Genomic DNA, 26,851 nt, shown 5'->3' with positions numbered 1-26,851 from the left:
CTCGATCCCACGGCTGCAGCCCCCAGCTTCGTCAGGAAGGATGTTTAGTCTAATTAGCATATTACGCTTTTATTATTATAGACTAGAGGCCCGGCACATGAAATTCGTGCACGTGTACTGTCCCTAGATCTGGCCTGCGATCAGGGCCATCTTCCCCAGCTGCCTGCAGTTGACCCCCACCCCCTGCTGCCACCCACCCCCAGCTCCCCGTTTGCCATCGGGTGCTCGGTGCCTGACAGCTGGGGGAAGGGACCGAGAGGTCGGCTGTTCCTGCCCGCTCGCCGGCCCCACCCCCACTGCGAGTGGCCATCAGGTGATCAGAGCCTGCCATCAGGTGATTCAGAGCCTTGCTAGCTGGGGAAAGGGGACCAAGAGGGGGGTCCAGTGCGCCCTCATAGGTGACTGGTCCAAGCGGGTGGTTCTGGGTCGGTTCTGCCCATTAGGGTCAATTTGCATATTACCCCTTTTTATTATATAGGATAGAGGCCTGGTGCACGGGTGGGGGCCAGCTGGCTTGCCCTGAAAGGGGGCCTCAGATTTGGGTGGGAAGGTCCCCCGCTGAGGGCGGGACCGGGTCTGGGCAAGGGGGTCGCAGGTGGTTTACAAGCCAGCCACCCCCCTGATCATGGTGGGGGTCCCCGCTGGGGGGCGGGGCCAGCCTGCAAACCCCGTGGCCCCTTGCCCAGGCTGGCCCCGTCCTCAATCAGGGTGGGGATCCTCACTGGGGGCGGGGCCAGCCTGGGCGAGGGGCCATGGGCAGTTTGCAGGCCGGCCATGCCCCCAGCTTTGTCCGGAAGATGTCCGGTCTATCCAGTCTAATTAGCATACTACCCTTTTATTAGTATGGATGGGTTTTTCCAGATGAACTGTCAGCCTACTTTTTGTCACTTGGCTCCTTTGGGGATACAGGAGTCTTGCTACTATTTCTTACATTTCCCCCATACCCATAGTGTGATAATCTTGTTCACTTCTATCTTATTTGAGCCCAGATTCTCACCCATGATGAATGGCAGATATGAGGAAATATCTCTCATACCAATGATAACTAGTAAGAGAGAAGCCTCAGTAGGTTCTTCATATAGAATTTTTGCAATTGTTTTTGAATTTCAAAAATGAGTCACTTTCCAAAATCGTATATTGTTAGAGTATGAGAGAACCTATGAAACAGTGTTGCATGTCAGTGCTTAAACATTTTATCACCTGTAATAATTCTTAATTTATTATTATCATTTGTTGTTGTTGTTGTTAACCCTCACCCGAGGATATTTTTTCCATTGATATTTATGTTTTTTAGAGAGAGTGGAAGGTAGGGAGTGGGGGGAGAGAGAGAGAGAGATTCATGTAAGAGATTCACACTAATTGGTTGCCTCCTGCACGTGCCCCGACCAGGACCGGGGATTGAACCTGCAACCCAAGTATGTGCCCCTGACCAGGAAACGAACCCGCAATCCTTAGTGCAGGCTGATGCTCTAACCATTGAGAACACCAGCCAGGGCTCTCAAATTATCAATCATTTATTTCAACTATGAGAATTAATGAGGAAACATTTTATATTCAATAACAAACAACAAAAATATACTTCCCAAAACATAAGTCTAAATTTTTCTTAAACTAGAATTCAAGTAAAAGGCAATTTCCCCACTCTCCACCCCTCCAACCCCCCAAAAAAGGGGAGCAGAAAAGGTAGCTGGAAGTACCATAGGATCTTCAGTCACAAAAGAGTAAAATATATATTTAATTATATTTATTCTAGTATTTTAGGACATCAAAGTAGTCGATAGTTTTCTTCAAAAGTTTTTAATTCGATGCAATACCAATCAAAATTTCAAAAGGATTTAATTTTACAATTTTACAAGTTCATCCTCAATTTCATACAGTAAAGAGGCAAGAATGGCCAAGACTAGTTTGAAGTATAGGTTGGCCAGATTTATAGAACTTGTCTCTGTAGTAATCAGAACAGTGTAATCCAGGCTATTTAAATAGACCAACTAAACAGAATAGGAAAAAAATCCAGATATATTAATAACCTAATTGTAAAACTTTTAGAAGAAACTATAAAGGACTATCTTTATTACCTTGAGGTAAGAAAGGATTTCATAAAATATAAAATAAATAAATTACATCATATGATTATATTAACTAAATCTTATCCATGACAAAAGATACCTTAAACCAAAGAAAAGCCATAGACTGAGAAAGGATGTTTATAACACATCTAACCAGCAGAGTCCTTAAATACAAAATATATAAAGAACTCTAATCATTTAATAAGGAAAAGACAACCCAGTCAAAAAGCAGGCAAAGGTTCGTTGATCTCTTGGAATATGTAATTGCCTATTATTTTATTTCTGCCAATATTTTTTTTTATTTTTTATTTTTTAAAAACATTTTGTTTTATTGCTTAAAGTATTACAAAGAGTATTACATATGTCTTCTTTTTTTTTTCTCCCCTTGACCTTCCCCTGGCCTCCCCTACCCCCAGTGTCTTGTGTCCATTAGTTATGCTTTATTTCTGCCAATATTAAATATATTTTTATTGAGAGCATCTTCAAAGCACTTTAGTTCATACTGATTCTGGAAAATTCCTATTTGAGTGGTAGGTATAGAGCAGTGATTCCCAAAGTGGGCGCTACCGCCCCCCGGTGGGCACTGCAGCGATCCTGGGGGGAGGTGAAGGCCACAGGTGCATTTGGGGGCGATGAGAAACTGCGAAAAAAATTTAAAAAAAATTAATTTCCAGGGGCTGAGTAATATTTTTTCTGGAAAGGGGGCGGTAGGCCAAATAAGTTTGGGAACCACTGGTATAGAGAAAACAAAGATGACCAATGTATGGAGATGTTCAGCCTTAGTCTAATCAAGAAGATGAAAACAAAAAGATCTTACAGCTCAGCCATGTACCAGCAATGTGACCTTGGATAAGTTTCTTTACTTCTCTGAGCTCCTTTTTATGTTTTAAATGGGGTTTAAAAGTACTACCTCAGCATGCATATAAGCCTAACCAATGGACACAGACAACAGTGGGGTGAGGGCATGAGTGGGGGGTAATGGGGGGATAAGGACACATATGTAATACCTTAATAAAGAAATTAAAAGTAAAAAAAAAAAAGTACTACCTTATCAAGTTGTCATAAAAGATAAGTGATAATATGTTTTAGAACAGGCCCTGGATGTAGTAAGTGTTCAATAAATGAGAGTTGACTTAATTATCTAGAATGCAAGTTAATTATAAAAATACTGAAAAATCTAGCCTCAGCCAAATTTTGTTCATCTGTATTCTACTTGGAGAGATCCTAAGTAGAGCACTACCCCTGAAATTGCCTGCTAGTTAGCTTTTTACTTCAAGCCCTCTCAGGTGGCATTAGCTTGAAGTCATAACCAGGGTCTACACCTTATCTCTAAAGGTTCAGAATGTCAATTTTGTGAGAAAAAAATATGGTGACCAGTTTTTTAGGAACTGACTTATATGGTCAAAATATTCAGAATGAAGCCTCATTTCCAGTGAAAAATATAACCTTTAAGCATATTCATACTTGAGTCTTGGTGGTTATTGCATTCTCTCCCTGAAGGCAAGCAACATGGAAAATGAATGTTGGTTTTCTGAGTAAGGAATCAGTGCATAGGGGCCTGCTGAACGGTTTTAGTGTCTAATGGCAGCATCAGACCCCTATATGATATCACCAGGCTCAAGTAGTGATATTTATGAATTGGGGGACCTGCTCCCTTCCGCGATGTAGGAAGGGGACTACCTAATTATTGCTCTGAGGATGCCACCCTTCTGCTGGCTTTCAGTCGGTAGTCAGGCATCCGCTGACAGTCCTCAGTAGTCATGTTCTCCCTGGCTCTCTGAGTTACACCTCAGCTACATTGATTGAGTTTAGGGGTCCCAGAATTCTGCAGTCACTCAGACTTCAGATTTTTGTTATTTTTAACAGATGGATCATTGTGTCCACTCTATTTTTTCCTTTCAAACTTCAATCTCAGAAGATAAGCCTTCTCTCCTATTTTAGAGACATTTTATGTCATTGGCATACACGAGCATGAAGTGACGAGTCCTTATTTCTTGAACCTGCTCAATGGCAACAACGCCTTGATGGTTCTACCCCCTTTTCCAAAGCCAATTGAGGTCCAGATTGTATCTGGAAAATTTCTGTAAGATATTTCCTTTACTGTCAGACTCATAAGCTGGCCTCTTAGAATTAGTAATGAATTCAGTGGTCCCTTAGAGGTCTGTTGGTTAGTCTCTTTGAATATGTAATGTATATTATTTTGCTTCTGCCAATATTGATATGTTTTTAATTGATAGTTTCTTCAAAGTGGTTTAGTTCTTATTAGTTCTTTGTGAGTGGTAGTTACAGCAATAATGCATATATTTTGTTCAATTGGCTATAGCTCAGTTAGGTGGTTTGATGGGGACTTTATTTGCCCTTGGCCATAGGCTGTTAGTGACATTAACTTAAAAATAATAAACTGAAATTTACTGAGATGTCAGGGTCAGACAGTATATGTTCATAAATGAGAGGTTTAACTTTAGAATAATTACTGTTCTAGTTATTCATATGTATTACTCAGTGAATTACATGTATGCCTTGTATCATTATGCCTCACTGGTATTACAATTTGATGAGTATGTGCAATGTTCAGCACAGTTACTACAGGCAACATGGGATAGATGCTGGAAAAAATTATGAAGTCACTGAGGCTTTTTTGTGTGCGTTCTCATATTTTTTTAAGGGACCTCTCTTTTTTGTGTCCATTACGCCTTGACACTCCAGTCTTTCTTCTATGGTGTCTCAGGCAGTTATTCATACTTTTCTCTCCCTCTAGTTTCTTCCTCACTGCATGTACCTGTGCAGTATCCTGTCCTTCAGAGCTCTGCTTTCCACTGCCTGCTGTGGAAATTCATCTGCACATAGTTACTAGTGGTGTGGTTGATGGGCTTTGTGTGTTTACCATATAAGATTCTATATTAGCCCTGGCTGGTGTTCTCAGTGGTTAGAGCATCAGCTCACACACTGGAGGGTCTCAGATTCGATTCCTGGTCAAGGGCACATACCTGGGTTGCAGGTTCAATCCCCAGCCCTGGTCGGTGCACATGTGGAAGGCAACCAATCTATGTGTCTCTCTCATGTTGATGTTTTTCTCTCTCTCTCCACCTTCCTCCCTTCTCTCTAAAAATCAAAGGAAAAAAATATCCTCGGGTGAGGATTAACCAAAAAAACAATTCTGCATTTGCCTTTAATGGGATGTCAGTGCCTTAATCCAAATGGTGGGACTGACTGGCAGGCCAGGAGGGTTGATGTCGTTAAAATAGGAGCAGAGGTGTCTGGGATGTATGGGATTTGAACTACATGAAGTTCATTGCCTGGATGTGCACTGGCCCTCTTTTCTCTTGTGCCTGTTCACTATAGTTGAGTTCCCAGAAGTACTTCTGCTTTATTCTTATACGAGAGATGAGGGTTCATGCACAGTTCACGTCTTTGAAATGCTTTCTGTGCCTCATTGAAAGAAGGCCCCTTTTATGTGTTTGCCATGCAGCACATTCTGTTGGACCTGTAAGTATTCAATGGGCATCCCCCCACTGGAGAGTGAGCTGAGACTGATTCTGCTTCCTTAATTCAACTGCATTTTATGGTTTGTTTTTAACATCTTAATTGGACTTTTACTATCCTTGCACTGTGTTGATATTAAACACAATTTTTAAAGACTTAGGAAAAAATACTAGAAAAATCCTTTAATTTGCTTTGGAAAGAATGATTTTTCTCATTTTTAATATGAAAGAATCCTCTAATGTCTTGTTTAACATTATTTTATTATGAATGTTTTATTAAGTGAATCTAGATAAAACCAAGACCATATAGTCACTGTAAGCTGCTCAATTAGCCTGCCTGACATTAGGCCCTTCGGAGGAAAAATAACTATTTTCAGGGATGGATGACAAGATGGCCAACTTAGCCAATACTTTGGTAAAGCCCGTCATTTTCAGAGTGCCGTTACACAGCCATCTCATTTGAGCCTTCCTCAGAACAACTCTTTGAAGTAGGTATTATTGCTCCCCAATTTTATAGACGGAGAAACTGAGGCATATAGGCGTCCTTCACATTCAGCTGATTACCTTCCCCATCCTCCACATTCAGCTGATTACCTTCCCCATCCTCCAAGACACACACTGTCACACTCATCCTCCGTCAGAGAGATTGGCTGGGTGTTAAGAGAGATTTTGCTGAAATTGGAATAATGTTAGGAATTGTTCCATGAAGGAAGCTAAGATCCCCTTGAAAGTTGGGAAAACAGTCTGCCCACAGAATTCACTTCTATGGACAGTTTTCAGTAGTGGCCCCTGGGGAAATAGAATAGAAATTACTATCTTGGTACTTTGGCTGATATGAAATTTCAGATGATTGACACTTGACTGACTGAGGCTCTCCTATATTGCCCCTCTGCAATAAGCCAAGGAGGTCTGCACTTTGCGGGTCATAAGCTTATGAAAAAAGTGTTAGGGGGGTTCCTTTTCCATTGATTAGTGCTTGTAGAATGTAATTCCTTATGTTCTCCATAAACAGTAAATATCATCAGATTGTCTATCTCTAAATCTTATTTTCTAATGAAAACATTAAAAAACCATATATGCTGTGTTTATCTGCAGTCATCTTGCTGATGCCTGAATTTTCAGATTGTTGAAACAGTCTCCTTAGTGTTATGACTTTTTAAAAAATAGATAACAGCCCTAGACAGTTTGGCTCAGTGGGTAGAGTGTTGACCTGCAGACTAAAGGGTCCCAGGTTCGATTCCAGTCAAGGGCACATGCCCAGGTTGTAGGCTCGATCCCCAGTGGGGGGCATGCAGGAAGCAGCCAATCAATGATTCTCTCTCATCATTGATGTTTCTATCTCTCTCTCCCTCTTCCTTCCTCTCTGAAATTAATAAATATATTTTAAAAAATAAAAAATAGATAACATGATTTCTTCTCTCCACCCCCAAAGGTACAAAGGTTGAATCTCCTTTTTGTCCATCTCCACCCCCATTTTGCTACCACAGGACGTGTGGTGTTACCAGTTTCTTGTTTATCCTCTTAGTTGCATGAGGGAGGGAGGGAGGGAGGGAGAGAGAGAGAGAGAGAGAGAGAGAGAGAGAGAGAGAGAGAGAGAGAGAGATTGATTGATTATGTGTAGTATTGTTAGTCATATGGCATATTATATACCCCATTCTGTCCATTTGCTTTTTTCACATACTGTATTTTGAATTGTGTAACACATAGCCCTGCCTCTCTACAAACAAAACAGAAAACTACAGGTAGTCTCCGTTGCATGGCCAGTTTATAATTTATTTACCCTGTTCTCTATTGAAGTGCTTGAGTGTCTCTGTAGCTTCCCATTTTCTCCTTTTGTGTGTATGTAACAAATACCCCTTCGTATTTGGTCCCTTCTTTTTGGACATTTGTCTTCTTTGCTCTTGAAATAAAGTGCTCAAAAGTTGTGTCTCCATTCATGCAAAATACGATGGAAATCCATCCTCTCAGATGCACTTTGGTGTATTGTTGGGGAGGACACGGGACTAAATATTACTGCTATCATTTTAAGAAACAGGCCATCAGGAAGATGAGTTCCCATTCCTTAGCCACTGAAATAACCAACACTGCATCTAATCCTGACGATCCATTAGTGAATTCTAGTCAGATTTATTTTCTATTCACAGAAATTGTTCCTTTTTCCTCAGTGCGGCAGTTCCTAACGTATGTATGTGTCTTCCATACAAATGGCCATGTGTGGGAAGCCCTCTGCTGCCATATGGGGAAAGTGGGAGGAGGGAGATTCCCAATCTCACTGCAGCTGGGAAGACAGTTCTTGGCGTTTCAAGTTGAAACTTTGAATTAATCTTCTCAGAATAACACATTTGGTAGTTGGCTTCCATAGTAGTAGCACGAGTGTTCTAGTACTGCACTATAAACACATGGGGTCAAAAGGCTTTTCACCTGGGCCAGGTGCTACTCATAATATTTCTATGGGAAACATGTTCCAGAGTCTCAACTGGAAATCAACCTGTTGGTCGATGTTTATGAGTATTATATTGGACATATCTGGCCAAATTTTCTTCACTAAACATCATGTGGGCTGAGAGTAACCTTCATCTGACTGGGGTGAGAGAAACAAAAATATTTGGATTGTTTAAAGTATAATTTTTGTGCTACCGTTTGTTGTGATCAGTTAGACTTAGAAAAGTATAGGATGAGCCCTGGCTGGGTGGCACAATTGGTTGGAGCATCGTCCCGTACACCAAAAGGTTGTGGGTTCGATTTCCAATCTGGGCACATACCTAGGCTGCAGGTTTGATCCCCAGTTGGGTCAGTTACGGAGCCAGCTGGTCGTTGTTTTCTCTCTCTCTCTCTCTCTCTCTCTCTCTCTCTCTCTCTCTCTCTCCTCCCTCCCTCTCCCCATTCCTCTTTCTCTAAAAATTAATAAACATATCCTTGGGTGAGGATTTTTTTAAATGAAATAAATAAATACAAAAAGCATAGGATGAGCTCTTTACCACCTGGATGATCAGAGTTAGTGAGGAAGAAGCAGAATGGTGAAAAAATTAGAGATTTTTCTTTCCCAATACAGGACAAAGTTTCAGAGAGAGAAATCATTAGACTAAGCAAGAACCTTTTAACAGACTGACTAAAGTGGCTTTTTGTCCCCAAAAGACAAAGATACTCAGAAGATTTTTGTGGGGAAAAGTCTGGTGAAGTTATTGAAAGAAATTTTGGGAGGCTGCAAAGAAGTTGCCATCTGAGTCCAAAGGGTATACTTGAGACTCAGACCAAAAAGACTACGTTAGCAATCTCTGCGACTAACACTGTTGAGAAAAACTGCATTGCTTCGATTTCTTGTGTGTCTATGGGAAGTGGGGAAAGTGCATTTCAAAGTAAAGCTAGAAGTGATGGTAAATGATAGAGATGTCTTATAACTTGTCTGATTTGTGAATGGGTTTTTTCTCTTGCTATCAGAGAGTATATTGTTTGCTTTTTTTCATCTTAAAAATTTTATGGAACTTTATAAGCAAATATAAAAATAAAGAGAACAGTATAATGAACTATACATTTCCATCAACCAGCTTCAACTATTATGAACGTTTTGACAGTCTAGTTTCATCTATCTTCCTGCCACTTTCCTTCTAGAGCAGCGGTTCTCAACCGGTGGGTCGTGACCCCTTTGGGGGTCGAACGACCCTTTCACAGGGGTCGCCTACGACCATCGGAAAACACATATATCATTACATATTGTTTTTGTGATTAATCACTATGCTTTAATTATATTCAATTTGTAACAATGAAAATACATCCTGCATATCAGATATATACATTACGATTCATAACAGTAGCAAAATTACAGTTATGAAGTAGCAACGAAAATAATTTTATGGTTGGGGGTCACCACAACATGAGGAACTGTATTAAAGGGGCGAGGCATTAGGAAGGTTGAGAACCACTGTTCTAGAGTATTTTAAAGCAAATTCCATACATCATAATATTTCACCTAAGAATACTTCAGAGATATCTCTAATATATAAAGACTAAAAAAATACAACCCACAGTACCATTGTCACATCAGCCTAATAATAATTTCATGTTATCTAATACTTACTGTATGTTTAAATTTCTCTAGTTATGAACCTGGAGTGGTGGGCGGAAGGGTTCCAAAGGGGCATGAACAAACATTTGGGGGTAATGGATGTGTTCATTATTTTGATTGTGGTGATTTCACAAGTATATGTCATATGTCAAAACTTAACAAAGTGTACACTTTAAATGTGAGCATTTGATTGTATGTCAATTATACCTCAATTAAACTGTTAAAAAATATAGTGGTATAGCCAGAGGCAGGCAGTATTTTAAAACATTTCCCCCCCAGTTATCTCAGAATATCTTTTTATAGTTGGTTTCTTCAAATAAGGATCTAGCCCGACTGGTGTGGCTTAGTGGTTGAGCGTCTGCCCATGAACCAAGAGGTCATCGGTTTGATCAATTCCCGTTCTGGGCATGTGCCCATGTTGCTGGCTTGATCCCCAGTGGGAGGCATGCAGAAGGAAGCTAATCGATGTTTCTCTCTTAACGATGTTTCTAATCTCTCTATCCCTCTCCCTTGCTCTCTTAAAAAAATAAGGGTCTAAATAACCACACGTTGGATTTGGTTGATATGTCCTCTAGGTTTTTATCATTCATAGTGGATAGTAAAGCCATCCATCCACCCACCTACCCCCTTTTTTTCTTCATGCCATTTATTTATTAAACTCTCCAGATCATTGATCCTGTAGCATTTGCCACACTCTGATTTGGTGATTTGGCTAATTGCAGCCTTGCAATAGCATGTTCCTATCTCTCATTTTTTTTTACAACCTGGTATTAGATACAAAGGCTCCATTGGATTCAGGTTCAGTGTTTTGTTTGTTTGTTAATACTCTTCTGAGGATCTTTTTCCATTGATTTTTTTTTTTTTTAGAGAGAGTGGAAGGGACGGGGAGAGACACAGAGAGAAACATCAATGTGAGAGAGACACATGGATTGGTTGCCTCCAGCATGGCCCCAACTGGGGCTGAGGACTGAGCCTGCAACCGAGGTATGTGTCCTTGACCAAAATCGAACCTGAGCCCTAGCCGGTTTAGCTCAGTGGATAGAGCGTTGGCCTGAGAACTGAAGGGTCCCAGGTTCGATTCCAGCCAAGGGCACATACCTGGGTTGCAGGCTCGATCCCCAGTAGGGGGCATGCAGGAGGCAGCCAATTAATGATGTGCACTGACCACCACAGGGGTGGAATCTCCAACTGGTAGGTTAGCTTGCTGCTGGGGTCCGGCCGATCAGGACTGGGCGAGACAGGCCAGACATGCGCTGGAGCTCTCCCGCAGTCCCACCCTGGCCTGATCGTGCACCGGTGGGGTCCCTCAGCCTGGCCTATGCCCTCTCACAATCTGGGACCCCTTGGGGGATGTCAGAGAGCCAGTTTCAGCCCAGTCCCCACGGGCCAGGCCGAGGGAACCCACTGCTGCACGAATCCGTGCACTGGGCCTCTATACTAATAAAAGCCTAGGTGGCCCTTGTGGGTGACGTTATTACAAGATGGCCACCACAAAGCTGGCCATGTGTACAGCCTAGGTGGGGCCCGGCATCTGCTCTGCATGGTGAGGCCTGGGGGTCCCACGGCTCCGCACAGCGTGGAGGAGGTGGATCCTGGCAGAGGAAGCAGGTCGCAGCAGGGGAGGGCAATTATGGGCGATCGGGCTGACAGGGGAGGGCAGTTGGGGGCGATCAGGCTGGCAGGGGAGGGCAGTTGGGGGTGATCGGGCAGGCAGGGGAGCAGTTAGGGGGCAATCAGGCTGGCAGGCAGAAGCAGTTAGGGGCAATCAAATCAGGCAGGCGAGCGGTTAGGAGCCAGTGTTCCCGGATTGTGAGAGGGATGTCCAACTGCTGGATTGGGCCTAAACCGGCAATCGGACATCCCCCGAGGGGTCCCGGATTGGAGAGGGTGCAGGCTGGGCTGAGGGACACCCTCTCCCCCTCCCTAGTGCATGAATTTCGTGCACCGGGCCTCTAGTTATCTAATAAAAACGATACTTGACGTTCTAGTAATAGATGAAATCACTGAGAAGAGAGCCAAGGACAGAACCTTAAGGAAAGCCTAAATTTCAAGGAAGAAAGGTACATATGGAAACAGAAGGTGTGATTACAGACATAGGAAGAAAACCAGAAGAGAACAGTAGCCTGAAATGCAGGAGTGAATGTGTGCAGTGTCTAGTGCCAAATAAATGCGGATGGGGACTGAGAAGAGGCTAATAATGAACTTAGCTGTAAGGAAATTGCTAATGACCTCTTGAGAAAATAGTTTCCATGAATTGAAGGTGTTAAGGAGTGAGTTGTGAGGAACATGAAGCTGCACATTCTACTTGCCAGAAATAAGTAGGCAGACGAAGAGCTAGAGTGTCAAGGACAGTCTAGAGCAGCGGTTCTCAACCCGTGGGTCGCGACCCCTTTGGGGGTCGAACGACCCTTTCACAGGGGTCGCCTAAGACCATCGGAAAACACATATATAATTACATATTGTTTTTGTGATTAATCACTGTGCTTTAATTATGTTCAATTTGTAACAATGAAATTGGGGGTCACCACAACATGAGGAACTGTATTAAAGGGTCGCGGCATTAGGAAGGTTGAGAACCACTGGTCTAGAGGCAGGGCAAACTGGGGTCTGTCTGTGTCTCCTGACAGGAGAGGCTTGAGTGTATTCATACCTGGAGGGGAAGGAGGCAAACAAAAGAACAGAGACCAAACGTATAGAGTGGCCCAGCTCTGGCTCTTACATGGTTAGCGAAGTTGGTATTCCATACAGAGCAAAGCATTTGTTAGAGAAGTTGGTATTGGGTACAAAGCAAAAGCATTGCTGGTTGTTCTGTTTGTCATTTCCCTGCTCTGCAGCAGGCATACCCCCCTTCCCCAGGAACCCAGGGTGTTGTGTGCAGCCCTGCCCCCTAGATGAACTCTACTCTTTTTTTATTGAAGAAAGTGCACTAATGCAAGTAAGAGATATTATCATATGGGCATAACCTTAAATATGTTGCTTAGACAAACTCATTCTTGAACATCAGCACTTGATTATTGACGCCAAATGAGTGACAGCACGGCTCTCGGGGCTCTGGCACACCCAGCACATCAGCATACCATCACCTGTGGCCAAGAGCCGATGTTCAAGTGGCCATTCCAGTTCTCAGGTCAGAAAACTCAGCCTCTCCAGGGGTCTGTGAGCTGCCCTCTGACCTGTAGATTATCTCTTATCCACACACCCACACCCACACCCACACCCACACCCAGGGAGAATAGTAATGAGGGAAGGGAAGTGCAGCAGCCTGGGAGGACACTGCACCCCTTCGCCATCCCCAGCCCCACGCTGCCCCTTCACAAAGGCCTTCTGAGCAGTTTCTTTTCCTATCCTCACCCTGTCTGTCTCTGCCCCTACTTTTTATTAGTTTGTGTTTTTTAAATTTTAACCATATTATAAAAATTCAAAAGGCTGGTTTCATTTTTCTTATAAGACAGCCTTTTAAAGCCCTATAGAGTATTCTAAAATGTAGCATTCTTCCCTTTAGGGTTATTAATTGCATCTTAATATGATTTCTGTGTCATTTGAAAAAACCTTTTTCTTAACTGTTTATTAATGTTATGTTATATTTTCTCATATCTCTTGGAAATAAAATGTTATCCAAAAATAAAATTCATTTTTTAGCACTTGTTATTTGTAAAAATATATTCACTGTGTCTCTTCAAGTAATCTTTGCAGGTTTTGTGGTACATGTAATTTAGGGTACATTTAGTAAGTTGAAGGGTTAAAATATCCTGTGCTGTCGCATATGGCAGTGAGCAGAATCGCAGATGTTGATGATACCACATAATTAGTATTCTTTTATGTAAATGAAGGCTGTCAGCATGTTACCATAGTGTCTACTCTCTCTGAAGCTGGAATTTATGCCACTTGGTCTCACCAAGACCAGGCAGGATTATTCCACTGTCCTTAGTTAAGAACTGAAAAGAGATTAATGCAATGAGAGAGAAGATATGGAAATTTCCTTAAAGTAGATAAATTCTCTTTATTTTTTTTCCTATTTTGCTTTTGCTTATTCCCCCCCCTCCCCGCCCCCAGAAATTTTATTTCTGGTGATGCAAAAATGCATTTAGGATGAGCTAAGAAATTTCCTATTTGAGAATAATTGGAATAGTTCAATTAAAAGACAAATCATATTTTCAAGCTATAGATTTTTGAATGATTATAGTGTTCAGTCATCTCATACAGAATTTTTTTAATGACGTGATAAATCTAGAAATGTCTCATCAGAACAGAAAGGAAGAATTGAAAAGATTTTATCTTCTTTTAATTTATTATTTTAGAGATAATAACCATAGTATGATACTTTTAAATAATCATAGTTTTTAGCTCCAGTTGATTCCGATTTTTAAAATAAAACTGTGGTAATTAAGGGAGCAGACATTCATATTTTATCAGGTTTACTTTATATACAGACAGATCCAAGGTGTGCAAGACATTTATTTAAAGTTTCTGATCTACCTAATGACCGAGAACAGTTCAAAGCACATCATGTTTTTTCCCAGTTACACTGCAAGTTTCTCTCCTTCGGGTTTTGGGTGCCTGTCACACTGGAAAAGGTGTACATGTCAGAAACATGTAAAATAGAGCTCCTTTATGCCTGTGGGTGTTAGGCCTTGTTCTTAAATAAAGTGGAAATATTGTCTTTCTTGGACTGAGTAACCTGAGATACTGTGTTCTGCTTATTCTCTATTTTGTGTGTTGATTAAGGTGGCTTCTTTTTTGTGTGTCACTTTTGGGTGATTTCCGTTTTATGATCAGATATGTTTTTCCTCTAGAGAAGCTAGTCTGCCCAGCTGAAATCAGTGTGGTGAGGTGCAAAGTACCCCTGTGTTCTCCTGAATGGATTTACTCTGCCATATGGCAGGTTAGTAAGTCCCCACGACAGATTTGTAATGGGAAAAGGGCTGTGCAGGAAAGGATGTGCGTGATCAGCAAATTTATAGATCAGAAAATGAAATCAGAAGAAAGTGTTTCCAGAGCGCCCTTTCCATTTGATGGCTCTCCATGGAGAGAGTATGGAATGGTCTTTTTAGTGTTTTTCTACTTTGGCTTTTAGTTATTCCAGCATATTTTTTCTAACACAGGAGTTGATTTCATTAAGGCCTGTGTTCTGGTGTTGTGTTGCTGTATTCCCATTCACGGAAGTATTCTCTGTAGGATTTGAAGTTGTGCTGTGTTTCATGTGATCTCAGTAGCAATTAAATTCCTAAAGACACATCAACCCTCCTATTGGCTAAAATATGGGGACTTGCCAAGTTTTGAGCTATAAGAAGCTATTCTGATATGATTCAGTGAGTAATGAACCTTTCACAGGAAAGAAAACAAAAAGAGAAGCTGAGTGAGCTAAAGATAGTATGTCCTGGTATATTTAAGTCTGTGCTATCTAATATTGCACTTACTAGCTACATGTGGCTTTTTAAATTTAAATTAATTAAAAGTAAATAAAAGTTCAATCCCTCAGTCTCACTAGCCACATTTCAAGTGCTCAGTTGGCTGATTAGTACAGTATTGGGCAGTGCAGATAAAGAACATTCCACCATTGCAACAAGTTCTTTGGGGCATTGCTGGTCTAACTGGAAGATTTTGAGAAAAACAGTTCTTTCTTTGATTTCTATGAGGAGTTCTTCATTCCTATATAATTTACTAGATTTAGTGCAGCTGTTTTAAGGTTTTAATGTACAAATGAATCATCTGTAGACCCTGTTTAAAATGCAGATTTTAGACCCCTCCCCAGACTCTTGATTCATCAGATTTGGAGTCATGACCAGAAATCTGTACATATAAGTACCCTAGGGAATTCTGATGCTCACAGGTGGTTTAGGAACTACATCGATTGGGTGCCTCCTGCACACCCCGACCAGGGCCCCTGCGGGGGAGGAGCCTGCAACCAAAGTTGGGAATCCAACTGGGGACCCTTTGGTCCCCAGGCCGAAGCTCTATCCATCCACTGAGACAAAACGGCTAGAGCTGTTCCTTCATACAACCAGAATCTTGATTAGTATTCCCTCCAGGACATCATCATTTCAGAAATGGTTTGGAATACAAGTTTCTTTCCCTTGTTGACCAGTTGGGTGCCATGTGAAATAAGGGTAATGCCTTTCCTATGGAACACAAAATCAGCCTCACATAAAAATTAGTTGATAGGCCGTAGCCGGTTTGGCTCAGTGGATAGAGCGTCAGCCTGTGGACTGAAGGGTCCCAGGTTCGATTCCGGTCAAGGGCATGTACCTTGGTTGCGGGCACATCCCCAGTAGTGGTTGTGCAGGAGGCAGCTGATCGATGTTTCTCTCTCATCCATGTTTCTAACTCTCTATCCCCTTCTCTTCCTCTCTGTAAAAAATCAATAAAATATATTTTTTTAAAAAATTAGTTGATAGCCAAGAATGAAAACAGGCTTAGAAAATTTGAAATTTCAAATTGGTGGTAGGCCCTTCCTCCTGTATTTTATAATTCTTCGTTTTTAGGGGACTTCACTGTCTTTCTGTAATTCTCATTCCATATTGAATTTGCTTTACTTTTTAAAAAACTTACTTCCAAAGGAACCAATTTTGAATTGAAAACTAATAAGCATTGAGTTGAAAATGCCAGTTGCAAGCCTTTTTCTAGGAAAATATTTTGCTGAAAGCTTTTATTTCTCTTTCTCTCTTTTGGGGGGCCCTGTTGTGCCAGGTTGAAAGAGTGGAGCCTTCTGTGAGACATGGATAGATGCAAACATGTAGGGCGGTTGCGGCTGGCCCAGGACCACTCCATCCTGAACCCCCAGAAGTGGTGCTGTAGGGAGTGCACCACCACCGAGTCGGTGTGGGCTTGTCTCAAGTGCTCGCACGTGGCCTGCGGTCGCTACATTGAGGACCACGCCCTGAAACACTTTGAAGAGACTGGACACCCACTAGCCATGGAGGTCCGGGATCTCTATGTGTTCTGTTACCTGTGCAAGGACTACGTGCTCAATGATAACCCGGAGGGGGACCTGAAGCTGCTGAGAAGCGCTCTCCTGGCGGTCAGGGGCCAGAAGCAGGACCTGCCGGGGAGGCGAGGTCGGACTCTGCGGTCCATGGCCTCGGGCGAGGACACGTCCCCGCCGCCACGCACTCCTCAGGGACAGCCGCAGATGCTCACGGCTCTGTGGTACCGGCGCCAGCGCCTGCTGGCCAAGACGCTGCGGCTCTGGTTTGAGAAGAGCTCCCGCGGCCAGGCGAGACTGGAGGAGCAGCGGCGGGAGGAGGCCCTGGAGCGCAAGAAGGAGGCGGCCAGGCAGCGGCGGCTCGAGGTCAAGCGGCGGCTGCTGGAGGAGCTGGCCAGCGCCCCTCCGCGCAAGAGCGCACGCCTGCTGCTGCACGCGCCCCGCGCCGCTGCCCAGCGCCCCGCCGCCCGGAGGCGCACACCCACCGGGGGCCGCCTCCCACGCCCGGGCACCGGCGGTGGCTCCGGGCGTCACTGGCCTGCGCAACCTGGGCAACACCTGCTACATGAACTCCATCCTGCAGGTGCTCAGCCACCTCCAGAAGTTCCGAGAGTGTTTCCTGAACCTCGACCCTTCCAAAACGGAACAGCTCTTTAACAGAGCCGCCAACGGGAAGGCCCCGCTCGCGGGCAGGCTGGCCAGCAGCTCAGCCACCGAGCTGTCGCCAAGGAGCCACAGGGCTGAGTCTTGCGAGCGGGATGGTCTCTTCTGGAATGGCGGCGCCTCCATCACCAAGAGCCTAGAACTCATCCAGAACAAGGAGCCCGGCTCAAAGCACATCTCCCTCTGCCATGAACTGCACACCCTTTTCCGAGTCATGTGGTCCGGGAAGTGGGCCCTGGTGTCACCCTTCGCCATGCTTCACTCCGTGTGGAGTCTGATCCCTGCCTTCCGCGGCTACGACCAGCAGGACGCTCAGGAGTTTCTCTGCGAGCTGTTGCACAAAGTGCAGCAGGAACTCGAGTCGGAGGGCACAACGCGCCGGATCCTCATCCCCTTCTCCCAGAGGAAGCTCACCAAACAGGTCTTAAAAGTGGTGAACACCATATTCCACGGGCAGCTACTCAGTCAGGTAGGTGTGTGTCCATCCTAACCCCAACTCTACCCATCACATTGGAGGCAAGCTTGTATGTTAGCATTTGGGCTTCTCATGAGTGCCTCCTGCAGGTTGTTGGGTTAATGGGGTAACCAACAATGGCTATAATTATTCATAATGGAGGGTGGCCATTGTACCTTTCATTGTACTATACACTGTGATGGCCTTGTTGGTGAACTTGCCTCCTGTCTCTTTCTGGGCAGATTTTCAGTGTAACTTGCTATATCGCTTCATTTTCAATGAATGTCTTTACCCTTTAATGATGATATGGATAATCTAATATTCTCTTTATAATTAAGTACCCATGGTTGGCATGACATCTTTGATCAGTTTTAGGAAACTGAACAGTTTGCCTGTAACCCTGGTTCCATGATATTTTGAAAGGGTATGTATTCTTACTAACTTGATATTCTTTACACACATGGAAGCGGAGTGGCTAGGAGGATGCCAAAGGCCTAAACAAGCCTCCCTCCTGTTCCCCATTACCTTTCATTTACTGGGTCTTCAGCCATGTACAGACAGAAGCAGTGACTCATAGATAAGGCTTTGTGAGAATATGCAGAAAGAGAATTTTTATTGTGAGAATATGCAGAAAGAGAATTTTTAAAGTTAAAAAGGTGGGCAACTTAAGAGATTCAAGTAAAACCTCTATACTATGCTACTGAGGTTTGTGTTTTGGCATTTAGGGTTTTAAAAGAATGATGTGTAGGATGGGAAGAGAAAGTTTATTTAAGCTTTTAGCATTTGAAAGGGGAGTATTTATGGGCATTTACTTTATCCCTTGAGGGTCAAAGTAAATTGTAGAGAACAATTTAAAATAGTAAATTGTTCTCTATGAAGAATCAGGACAAAGGTACATCTGGGAAGGTTGTAAAGGTGCATCTGAGGAGGTCTGATCACAAGGTACTTTGAGGCTGTGTGGACAGGGATCAGTGTAGGGGTGCTGCAAGAACCAGGGGCAAAAAGAGAGGCAAGTTAGGATCGCATGGAAGGGGCAAAGTCTGGAAGAGGAAGGAGTATAAGAAAAGCAGACAGGAATCTGCAAATTCTCCATCTCAGACTGATTCCCTGATAACTTGCAGTCTGTACCACAGCATTGAGTCTGGTAGAGCATGCTTTGGGTGAGAAGAGAGAAAGGTGTAGGTAATAACCACTGTGCCGGATGGTTTTCCAGTTCCAGCTAGCATTACATAGTTAGAAATATATACAGAAGTAGCATGCTCTAACTCTCTTAAAGTTATATTTATTATTTAATATTACAAATAAAATATTTTTTAAGACTGTATACTTAGTTTTGATCAAGTTATGTGTCTTGTATAAAGCAAGCAAAAACATATGTGGGAAGAATGGAGTTATATAACCTGTAAGTCATGTTTTTCATTCTAGGTCACATGTATATCATGCAATTACAAATCCAACACCATTGAGCCCTTTTGGGATCTGTCCCTGGAATTCCCTGAACGCTATCACTGCATAGAAAAGGGGTTTGTCCCTTTGAATCAGACAGAGTGCCTGCTCACTGAGATGCTGGCCAAGTTCACAGAGACAGAGGCCCTGGAAGGGAGAGTCTACGCTTGTGACCAGTGTAACAGTGAGTGCCGGGGTTGGAGGGGAGAGTGGGGGTGTGCGACTGGAATATCAGTTTAAGGTGCTTTTTTTGCTCCTTTTAGTCAAAAGTAACACTGATAATATTGAGTGGTTCTAAAGCATGTTTTAAAGATTTTTTTCTTCCCATTTTACTGAAAATAAGCATATGGACATTATATATTAAAAAACAAAACCGTTCTGGCTGATATGGCTCAATTGGTTAGGCATGATCCTGTGCACCAAAAGGTTGCCAGTTCGATTTCCAGTCAGGGCACATACCTGGGTTGCAGGCTCGATCCCCGGTAGGGGGTGTGCAGAAGGCAGCTGATCGATGTGTCACTCTCATATCGATGTTTCTCTCTCTCTCTCTCTGTCTCTCTCTCCCCCTTCTTCCTTCTTCTCTCTCTAAAAATCAATAAAAATATTTTCAAACAAACCTAGGAGTGGTGCCTCCTTTGACTTCTGCTGTGATTGACATTAGCTGTTATTTTGGGAGGCATTTGAACGTATGGATCCTGAAATGGGGACTCTAAGAATGTGAATACTTCATAGTACTGCAGAGGTCCTCATGGAACTCATGAATGTAGAATCTGACAGATCTTACTTAAGTTCAGGTGGCATAGTCTGTTGGAGGGCTGTGGCATCAGAAAAGTGTACTTTGGTATTGAATTTGTAGATTTAAAGTGTTAGGAGTGGTGCTGCAGGTCTGCACAATAAGGTCAAGGAAGCAAATCGTAGGGTGCATTGCTCTCTGGAAGTACATTCTGCACTTGTTTCTTCACATGCTTGAAAGGTTGGCACTTTGGAGGCCGTCAAAAGGAAGTATTTCTCTATCATGACATTAATTTAAAATGTTTAATTTTTTTAAAATCCTCACCCAAGGATATGTTTTATTGATTGATTGATCGATAAATAAATAGATAGGGGAGGAGGGAGAGAGAAAGAGAGAGAGAGAACCATTGATGTGAGAAACATTGATTGATTGCCTCCTGTACACTCCCGACCGAGGATCAAACCTGCAACTATTTTGGTGTATGGGACCATGCTCCAACCAACGGAGCCACCCAGCCAGGGCTTGTGGCTTTAATTTAAAAGTGGAACTCATCCTCGCCGGTTTGGCTCAGTGGATAGAGCGTTGGCCTGCGGACTAAAGCGTCCCAGGTTCGATTCCAGTCAAGGGCATGTACCTTGATTGCAGGCTCCTCTCCGGCCCAGGCCCCGTTGAGGGCTTGTGCACGAGGCAACCAATTGATGTGTTTCTCTCACATCGATGTTTCTGTCTTTCCCTCTCTGACTCTCCCTAAAAATCAATGGAAAAATATCCTCGGGTGAGGATTAACAACAAGAAAAAAAGTGGGACCTTTTCCATGTGGTTACATGGGCATCTTATGCAGGGCCCCTTCTGTCTTGCCACACTAAAGCTCAATACTCTGTTAACTCAGCATATACAGAGGAAATGCAGAGCAGATGTTTAGAAGCTCATGTTTGGGTTTTTTGGCATATAAGGATTTGGAAACTAAAATTAATGGATTGTGCAGAGATGTAGAAATCAACTTGCAGCCATATAATACAAGTTTTGTGAACAAAAACCTTAATATATTATTTGCATACGGTTTTTTAAAAATAGCAAATTGTGGGAAACCTGTTCTCTATGAAGAATCAGGACAAAAATCAAAAGTAATACTTGATGTTATTTTGCTATTTTAAAATAAAAATTGAAATGCTATACTTGGTTAACTGTAGACTCACATGACCTGTTTCCCATTATATATAAAGGCAGTGACTTAAATGATCTTATTAGAGCAGTATCAGTTTTGTTTTTTAATATTGATTCATAAGCCTTTTACTTGTAAGGAACAGCAAAAGGATGTTAACAGCTTTAATTTCATCATTCTCAGACATGATAGATAAGGCAAGAAATACTTTTATTTATTTTTGCAAGAAAGGGTTGTTTTTCTGGTTTCCAGATGTTCCAGTTTACCAGGATTTCTCTAGGCAAGTTCAAATAATAGCAGGGAAGGAAAGCTATGGCAAAGGGATGAAATGAATTGATCTTTTGCTTGTGAATTTTCAAAACTATCAGCTTTCTACCTCTCTGTGTGGCCAGCTTAATCAAATGGAGACAGAACTGATCAATCTCAATTGAATCAATAATTTCTTTTTCTTTGTGAATTTCATTTTAGGGAAACAAAGCCAGATTCTATGGTCTTCATCTTAGCTCACACACTCCCTCTGCTGACAGTGGCAGTCACTGCCAGGATTACCAGGCAGAGCTGCAATAATTTTTAAAATCTGCTGGTGAATGGGAATGTAAAATAAGGCCAGGCCCTGCTCTGAATTCTCTTTCTGTTCATGCCTCCACATATCATGACCGCCAGCCCTACTAAATGCGATGGCACATTCATTCTGCGGCAGTCTATTAGAGAAGCTACAGCTCCACATTCTACTGTCACAGAAAGCTCCATGATACATCATCTGCTTGTGATTTGCTACCTTTCACGAGTGGTCTAGAGAGGACTTGGAATCAGATCCCAAGCTCTGAGACCATGATATCAACAGCTCAAAGACAGTCAGCAAGCAGCACAAGTGGACCACTAATTTTACATTCCCATCCATTCACCGATTTAATTAATAGCAGAGCAGTCATCGGTAAATAGTTATAGAGAAGGTTTCTAAAGGACAATAAGAGAACTTTATTTCCATTGTTTATTTGCTGTAAATAAAAAAAATGCATATCCTAAAATTCAGTGGCTTTAGAAACAAAATTGAAGTCTGAACACTGATTCTGCTTTGGACTGGGTGAATTTGTCCAGCATGTCCAACAGTGTGCTTTTATCCAAGAAACATGTTTCAGAAACTAGGTACAGCATAAAAATATAAAACCAGAAAAGGTTATTTTCTAAATATTTGTATATGCCACAAGCATATCATGTTGGAGGGGAAAAATCTGTGTAAATACTTTGTCCTTTAGTAATACTGTATCCTCTTATCTTTTTTTTAAGCCTGAAATACATGCAGCATTCCCCATTTTACAGGAGAGCAAACTGAGATTCAGAATTTGAATAACTTGTCCAATAGCATACAACTATCTATGAACAGGAAATAGAATTAGGCCTTTCTGATGAAAACAAAAAGCCTTTAAGTTTATATTATGGTGCGTCATAATTTAAGTTATAAATACATATTTACTAGTAAAGGCATAGAACCCTAACATGTGCCTCTGTGCATATTATTGCAGTCATCTTGTATTATATTCCATTAATAAGCCCATGACATCAGGAGTGCACCATCCTAAACCCATACCAATTTTGGAAATTGCTGATGGCAAACATTTGAAAGTAGAAGTATCAGGATTAGGTTTAGTTGCTGGTAAGTCAGATCAACTAACAATAAATTAAAACGAGAAGTAATTTTTTTTCCTTCTGTTACATAATAAAGTCCAAAGGACCTTCCGGGGCTTGCATGGTTTTGGGGATCCAAGCTCCTCCCATCTTTCAGCTTTACTACCTAAGTTCAGATCTTCATCCTCAAAATTACCTCATGGTCCAAGGGCAATTACAACAGTTGCAAACAGTGGGAAGGACAAAGGATGCACCTTACAACTGAGTCAGCCTTCTTTAAGCTGCCATCCCAAGAGTACCACACAATCATTCCTTTTATCTGGGCTAGAACTCCCATGGGCACAGCATGCAGACGTGTGGGGCTGGGAAATGCAGTCCTACAGAGGGCCATAGAGCTGCCCCAAATAAAAGTGAGGTTCAAATACTAAGACATAAGAAGAATGCATATTGAGTGGCAAGTCATTGTCTGCCACAGGAGAGAATGAAATCCCTCACTGTCTGTCTTATACCTTCCCAAACCATATAGGCAAACGACGAAAATCCAATCCAAAACCCCTTGTTCTGAGTGAAGCTAGAAAGCAGTTAATGATCTACAGACTACCTCAGGTCCTCCGGCTGCACCTTAAAAGATTCAGGTGAGCTTGCCCTCGGGAGTCCCACGTGGCTGTGAACTGTAGGAACAGCTGCTTCAAAGGCAAATGGTGAGGGCAAATGTCTGCTGTTGGGAGGGGACGCAGGTTCCTTGGGGACCTTGTGCTTTCCGTGGAGATTAAATGAGTCATGCCCAGTGAGACAAGATGTTGGGGCCCACCAGGACTGGGCTGCTGCTCTCATGGCCCCTTTTAATTGGCTAGCCTGCACCAGGTGTCTGTGCTTGAAGGTTTTCTAGCCTCGTTTTGGCTTATATAGAGTCATCTTCAGAATAAAGTATGAGAGAATCTGTGAAAAGGGCAGGCAGTAAACTGTAAAAGATTATTGCCTGGATTGCTTCTTCAGGGATCTGTAGCTTCAGAGTACCTCATGGAACATTCACCAGAAGTATATGTGGACAGTAATTACTACCGTTCTATTAATGTGAAAACCAAAGCTGAAGGTTAAGTTTTCTCAGTTCCCAGTTCTGCCTACCTCTACCTATGATCACTTACGACATCTTTTACTGATAAGAAGTTTCTATCTATGTTCTAGGTGGTCTGGCCGTAATCATCGAGAGAAGATTGGGGTCCATGTCGTCTTTGACCAGGTATTAACCATGGAACCTTACTGCTGCAGGGACATGCTCTCCTCTCTTGACAAAGAGACCTTTGCCTATGATCTCTCCGCAGTGGTCATGCATCACGGGAAAGGGTTTGGCTCAGGACACTACACAGCCTATTGCTACAACACAGAGGGAGGTGCGTGCGCTTTACTCTGTAGGGTGGGGGACACGGAAAAGGGTGGTCTGTCCACATTTCATTGCTTTCCTTTTCATCTCTAGTAGGATAATACATACATGTAAATCCAGTTGGAAGAATTATGGAAGTTTAATTCAAATTTTTGATAAATCACTAAATAATAACATGAGATTCTGAAAATTAACAAGAACTGACACATGTAAAAGTGCTTATTAGCACGGTGCCTAGCACATTATGCTCAATGTTAGAGGTTATCATTATTATTAATACTTCTGCTGCAGACCTGTTTCCTTTTTGGTTGTGCAGAAATTATATGACCCATCTAGCCTCATGGAGGTATTGCATGAATCTCACTAGCCTCGGCTTATAATAAAGTTGAGGACATTTTCTGAGTATTCACTCTATCCTTACTACATCCCTGACCATGGGAGGTGTGGGGATACAAGGGCCCCTCCCGTCTTCAGTCCTTGTCCCGAGAGCAGAGCCTCCCATCTACTGCGCTGGGGCAGGTGCGCTGCGAGGTCTTTTCAGCAGTGTACTGATCTTGAACCCCTCAGCCCTTGGGGCAGCCAGAGTGAGCCTATGAACAAAAACCTTTTTATTCCTTCTAAATGTTCCTTTATCACTCCTCTCTATTTACATATCCCCTTTCATCCTCCTCCTTTTCCCCTCTCTTCGCCCTCAGTCTCTTGGCTGTCTTTGTGGAAGGCCCTAATGGGGAATGAAAAAGTCTGACTAAAATAAGGATAAAATTCCAGTCAGGTGATACTGTAAGCAGTATTGTGGGGTTTGGTGGGGTTAAAGCTAGTGGTTACAGGGAAGTCTCTTGGTTTCATTTACTTGTCTCCCCTGCACTCCACACCACCACCACCACCACCACCAATAGTCAAGGGTTGGCTCTATTCACACTTCTCTGTCCCTTTCTTCATCTCCTGGTTTTGCCTGCTGATTGGAAATGTAAGTTGGTAGTCATTTACTCTTTCTTTCCTTTGGTTTCCTAGGTTTTTGGGTCCACTGCAATGACTCAAAGCTGAATGTATGCAATGTCGAGGACGTGTGCAAAACTCAAGCCTACATCCTCTTTTACACTCAAAGAACAGTTCGGGGCCATGCAAAACCCCCCGAAACCCACCTCCAAGCTCAGGTGCAGCCCAGCAACAACCACGAGGGCAGACCACGGACCTTCCCCTGAAAGGGAGGCAGATCACAGACTGGCTTGCTTTTAAACTATTGGTGTCGGTACATCTTTCCTGATAGGAAATGAGGTTTACTGCAGGAACAGGTTACTGGGTTTGCCTTACTGGGTCTAGAGCAGAGGTAGCAGGTGACTCATATGCTATCATAAAATATGTAGTCACTTTGTTTTGAATGGATTTGGAAAGTCCCTCCTTTGATAAACAAATCAAAAGTAGTAACTTGTATGAAGCTTCATCAGTTACTTCTGAATGGAGAGGGATCTGGGTAGAGCAAAAAGGGAGTAAGCTGATCACATCCAGCCAGGAGAGCAGCCATGTTTTCTTTCCATTATGTGATTCCCCTGCTAATCAGGGCCTCCTTGCAGCACCAGAAAAATCCTCCTGATGTAAGCAGTCCAGGACAAAGCACATGAGGGGGGCCCTGGGCTAGCAGCTTTCCTGATGGGATTGGTTCCGAAGCAGCAGGTAAAGTGTAAGGAATTGTTCCTACAAAGGAAGTTATCTTCAGGGGTTGAAAACTTGCAGACTTAAAGAGTGGAATGAGATGCATGGAGCAAATTTCCCCATGCAAAATGGGAGGCTTTTCACGTGTCATACCTTCCCTGGGGCTTCTGAGACTGGCATGAACATCCCTTCATTCTAAAGGAGAGGTGCATATAGGGAAGCAATAAACTGGCTCGGGACATGTTCTGCGTAGCCTAAAGGACACTCCTGGCTACTCAGTTCGGTAGTGAATCCCTGGTTCAGGTCAAGGTCTAGGACAGTGGTTCTCAACCTTGGCTGCACATTAGAATCACCTGGGAATCTTTAAAATCCTGATTTCTGGGCCTCATTCTCCGGAAATTCTGTTTCTTTGTTACTAATGTTGTGGCCTCACCCCATAATAAAGAAACAGAATTTCCGGAGGGTGAGGCCCAGAAATCAGGATTTTAAAAAGATTCCCAGGTGATTCTAATGTGCAGCCAAGGTTGAGAACCACTGGTCTAGGGTTTAGTTTAATAGCCAGTGGTCCAGGGCTTATCTGAATGCCTGTCACCTGGTCTCACCTGGTGCAGCATGTAGCTTTTCTTAGCTCGCAGCTTCTTTCTTGCTCCTGGAGGGCTAGAACATTACTGTTCACCACAAATTTTGGGAAATTTTGCTTTCCAAGGGCTTAGGAAGCTGCCCCCCATGTGTCTGGAGAGTTTACTGCTGGTGGCTCTGGCTTGTTTCCTCCCAAATCTGATCATCCTTACTGTTTCTTTACCCAGCCAGAGTCCCCCAGAGAAAGCAAGGGTGCCGGGGCCTTCACTCCAGAGCTAGCAAAATAGCCTTTCTACACGGGGTCAGTTTCTAAGTGGAATGAAATAGCCCAGATGGAGACCTTCCTCCTCATCAGGCACCACTGACCTTCCCTTCTTAATCCTTCACTTAAGACTCACCAGTACAGTGAATGCAAACCGAAACTCTTGTGGGGTTGCTGTAGGCTGCCTCAGCTTGTCATATGAATGCTCATCTTTTGACTGAGTATGTCATATAAACATTTCAATTCAGGTAGAAGTAGAGTTGTCACTTGAAGGGAGTAGATATGGAAGGGAGTTTGGGGAGGGATGGGAAGTTGAGAAAAGAGAGGGTAACAAATAAGGGTTGTAGCTTTAGCGCTACTGA

The 26,851-nt window shown here is 42.9% G+C and overlaps 1 protein-coding gene across 1 annotated transcript; it reads left to right on the top strand.

The window, feature by feature from the left end:
* The first annotated feature begins 16,303 nt into the window (after window positions 1-16,303).
* Window positions 16,304-25,999, top strand: USP49 (ubiquitin specific peptidase 49). Its single transcript, XM_023748207.1, is given in 6 exon segments — window positions 16,304-17,033; window positions 17,035-17,665; window positions 19,076-19,280; window positions 23,144-23,252; window positions 23,803-24,008; window positions 25,010-25,999. Coding segments are annotated over 6 exon segments (2,049 nt in total). The 5' UTR covers window positions 16,304-16,326; the 3' UTR covers window positions 25,201-25,999.
* Window positions 26,000-26,851: the final 852 nt, after the last annotated feature.

This window comes from Myotis lucifugus, unplaced genomic scaffold, assembly GCF_000147115.1.
Source record: "Myotis lucifugus unplaced genomic scaffold, Myoluc2.0 scaffold_1196, whole genome shotgun sequence".
NCBI classification, from domain to species: domain Eukaryota; kingdom Metazoa; phylum Chordata; class Mammalia; order Chiroptera; family Vespertilionidae; genus Myotis; species Myotis lucifugus.
The sequence above is the reverse complement of the archived record's forward strand: the minus strand, read 5'-3'. Positions and strand labels throughout refer to the sequence as shown.